Raw genomic sequence first — 2,670 nt, 5'->3', positions numbered from 1 at the left:
TCCCTCCCTCTCCTCTCTCTCTCTCTCTCTCTCATTATACAAATGAGAGCTAAGCTGAAAATGCATATTCTAGCATATGCAGGTTTTGCAGATCCATCCTGCTACTTTGCAAATAGATCTGTCTACCTGATGTGGGGAGAGGGATTCTGTTTTCTACCTATTTGGAATTTTTACTAAGAAGTCCACCTGGATGTGGTAACCCCTCACCTTTTGTAACATATGTCCAGTAACCCTCAGTCTTTTTCTTTCCTCCCAGGTATACCTCTTCTCTCTTCATCCTCCCAATGGATTTGAATTTTTTTGCAATTTCCCAAACTGACAATCCTCTAGGGCCTTAGAGAGCTTATTTCCATTCCTCTACCCTTGGGGATTTTCTATTTGCCATTCTTCTAAGGACAGGGAAGGCAAGTGAGGGGAAGGAGAACCCCAACCCCCATCTCTGACCTCCCCTCAGCAAGGCCCTCAATGCTACCCTTGTCCCTGCAGGTGCTGCAGTCAGCCAAAGAACAGATCAAGTGGTCACTCCTTCGGTGAAGACTCCACTGTTCCTGGCTCCTCACCCCCTCAAAAATCTGCAATGTCTGCTGTGACTTCTCATCCAGTTCCCCAACTGATGCTCTCAGGGTCATCTTGGGGATCACAAGGGATCCTTAAATCTCCATCCTGTCTATGGTTGCTGCCGCTCCCTTCCCCCACCCATCCCAAGTCCTAGGCACTTCCCATTCCTTCTCACTTTTTTGCAGTTCTGGGAGTAAAGCTCCCAACAGATTTGAATGCAGGGCAGGGGAGCACCTCTTCCTTTCTAGACTAGATTATGCTCCCATGTTCCTCCCCCCATATTTTCTTCTCAGCTTCTGTGCCCTTTGCAGCGGATACACTTCAGATCAAAGCAGGAGAAAGAATATGCTGAGTGTTTTTCTCCCGTTATGTTTACCTGACCTTCATCCCAGCAGCCCTTATGTCCAGAAAGGAGAGAGAAGGAGAATTCTTTTCTATAGAATGAGTGGGGTGAGGAGAGGTATGTCTAGTCTCAAGCACAGCCCCACTTACTGGCCTCAGCATTTTCTCCCATTCCATCTTACTGCCTTGTCCTCTAGCCTTGGAAAAAAGATTGGAAAAGCTCATAGGCAGGGGGACAGAGTGGAAGAAGCAGTAATTTAAATTTTATCAGATAGGGCTTATAAGATTCTGTATTTCAGTCACAGCTACCTTCTTTACTCTGATTCTGGCTTATAGCTTCAAAACTGCTGTGGTCTGTGAATGTTCATTGTGGGAATGTCCATCTCTTGATCGGCTACCTTAACTCTCCACCTTCACTACTCCTGGGATCTTTGCCTGGCTTGTCCTCTCTGTGCCCTGGAGGAAAGCCAGTCCCTGAACTAAAACTGCTTTCTAGTCTTGGGTAGAAGAGTTTCTGCTCAAACCTAGGGAGGGGGTGGAATTTATGACTTGGGCCTCTTAGTCCCCTTTGCTCCCCCACATGCTTTTCACTCCTCTGCCTTGGGTCTGTAATATCTGCTGCTTAACCCTATCCTCTCTCTGCCTCGGCATTATATCCAGGCAGTAGGTCAGGGCTCTTCCTTTCCCTAGGTCACTGAGAGAGGTGCCTTTCTTCAGAAAACCATCGAGATTTGAATTTCCCCAGGAAGATGGAAGATGGAACACCCACTCTTGGGTCTAACCTTTCCCTTTGACCCCAAACTTCCCACAAAAATATCTCAAAAGACCTTCCTGAGAATTAGGCTCTGCCCCACGCACTAACTACCAATTCTCCAAGATGAAGTAGGGCACATAACTGGGCATATTTGAGGGGGCATTTTATGTAAGAGATGTATGGAGTTGGGAGATGGCCACCTTCATATACTGCCCTGTGCGAAGAGGAATAAAACACTTTTTTTTCCAAACTGCCTTTGTGTGATGTTTTTGTTCCTCTTCCTCTCTTTTTGGCAGCTGCTCCTATTCTTCTAACATCCCCCTCACTCCCCATCTTATAATATTTCTTCCCTCTTACCTCAGAGACTCCCCCAGCATTCTCCCCTACCACCCCATCCTTAATTTACAGGATTATTTGCCTCCTTGGCATCTCTCAGTCCCCTTGCCTGGAAATAGGCGCCAGGGGTGGGGTGGGGATGGTATTTTCTCAGTGGGAGTCCCAGGGAACTGAGTTCTCCCCCCACCACCCCTAAAGCCAGCTGCCTGCTCCTGCCTCAGCCATTAGTAACCCGGAGATGTGCACCTGCGTAGGGGCTCTCCTCCAGACCCTACTCCCTTCCTGCACCTCCCACTCCTGTTCTGAAATGGCGCTGAGCGGGTTATTTATCGGAGCCAGCACTGCTCCAGAAGGTCAGGACGGTGGTGTAAATAACCTCTTCTCGCCATTTCTCCATCCCTCCAGAGCCTGCTCCCCTCCCCCTCTTCCACCTTTATTCGCACAAATGAATGTGGCTGGGCTGGCACAGAGCCTGGCCCTGCATCTTAATGGGGCAGTGAGCTCACAAGATGGATTTAGCTGGGGGGCGGGGGGTTTATGGTTGCTGCAGCGACAAGAGAATGCTTTGGTTTTCTTTCCCCCTTCTTCTGCAGGATTTTAAGGAGGGGGAAGTGTAGGGAGCCCTCTTCTGCACTGCAATTTGAAGGGTCTCCTTCTCAGTCTCACCTACTGCTCATAAG

At 48.7% G+C, this 2,670-nt stretch overlaps 1 protein-coding gene across 1 annotated transcript in view; it reads left to right on the top strand.

Moving 5' to 3' along the window:
* The window catches only part of COPZ1 (coatomer protein complex subunit zeta 1), an 18,326-nt gene extending 16,422 nt beyond the window's left edge, over positions 1 to 1,904 (top strand). The window contains exon 9 of the mRNA XM_006904490.3: positions 487 to 1,904. Within this exon, the coding sequence (XP_006904552.1) occupies positions 487 to 534 (48 nt within the window). The 3' untranslated portion in view covers positions 535 to 1,904. The remainder of the gene's footprint in view (positions 1 to 486) is intronic.
* The last annotated feature ends 766 nt before the right edge of the window (positions 1,905 to 2,670 follow it).

This window comes from Pteropus alecto, unplaced genomic scaffold (assembly GCF_000325575.1).
Source record: "Pteropus alecto unplaced genomic scaffold, ASM32557v1 scaffold220, whole genome shotgun sequence".
Classification (NCBI taxonomy): domain Eukaryota; kingdom Metazoa; phylum Chordata; class Mammalia; order Chiroptera; family Pteropodidae; genus Pteropus; species Pteropus alecto.
This window is presented reverse-complemented; position numbering and strand designations above follow the sequence as displayed.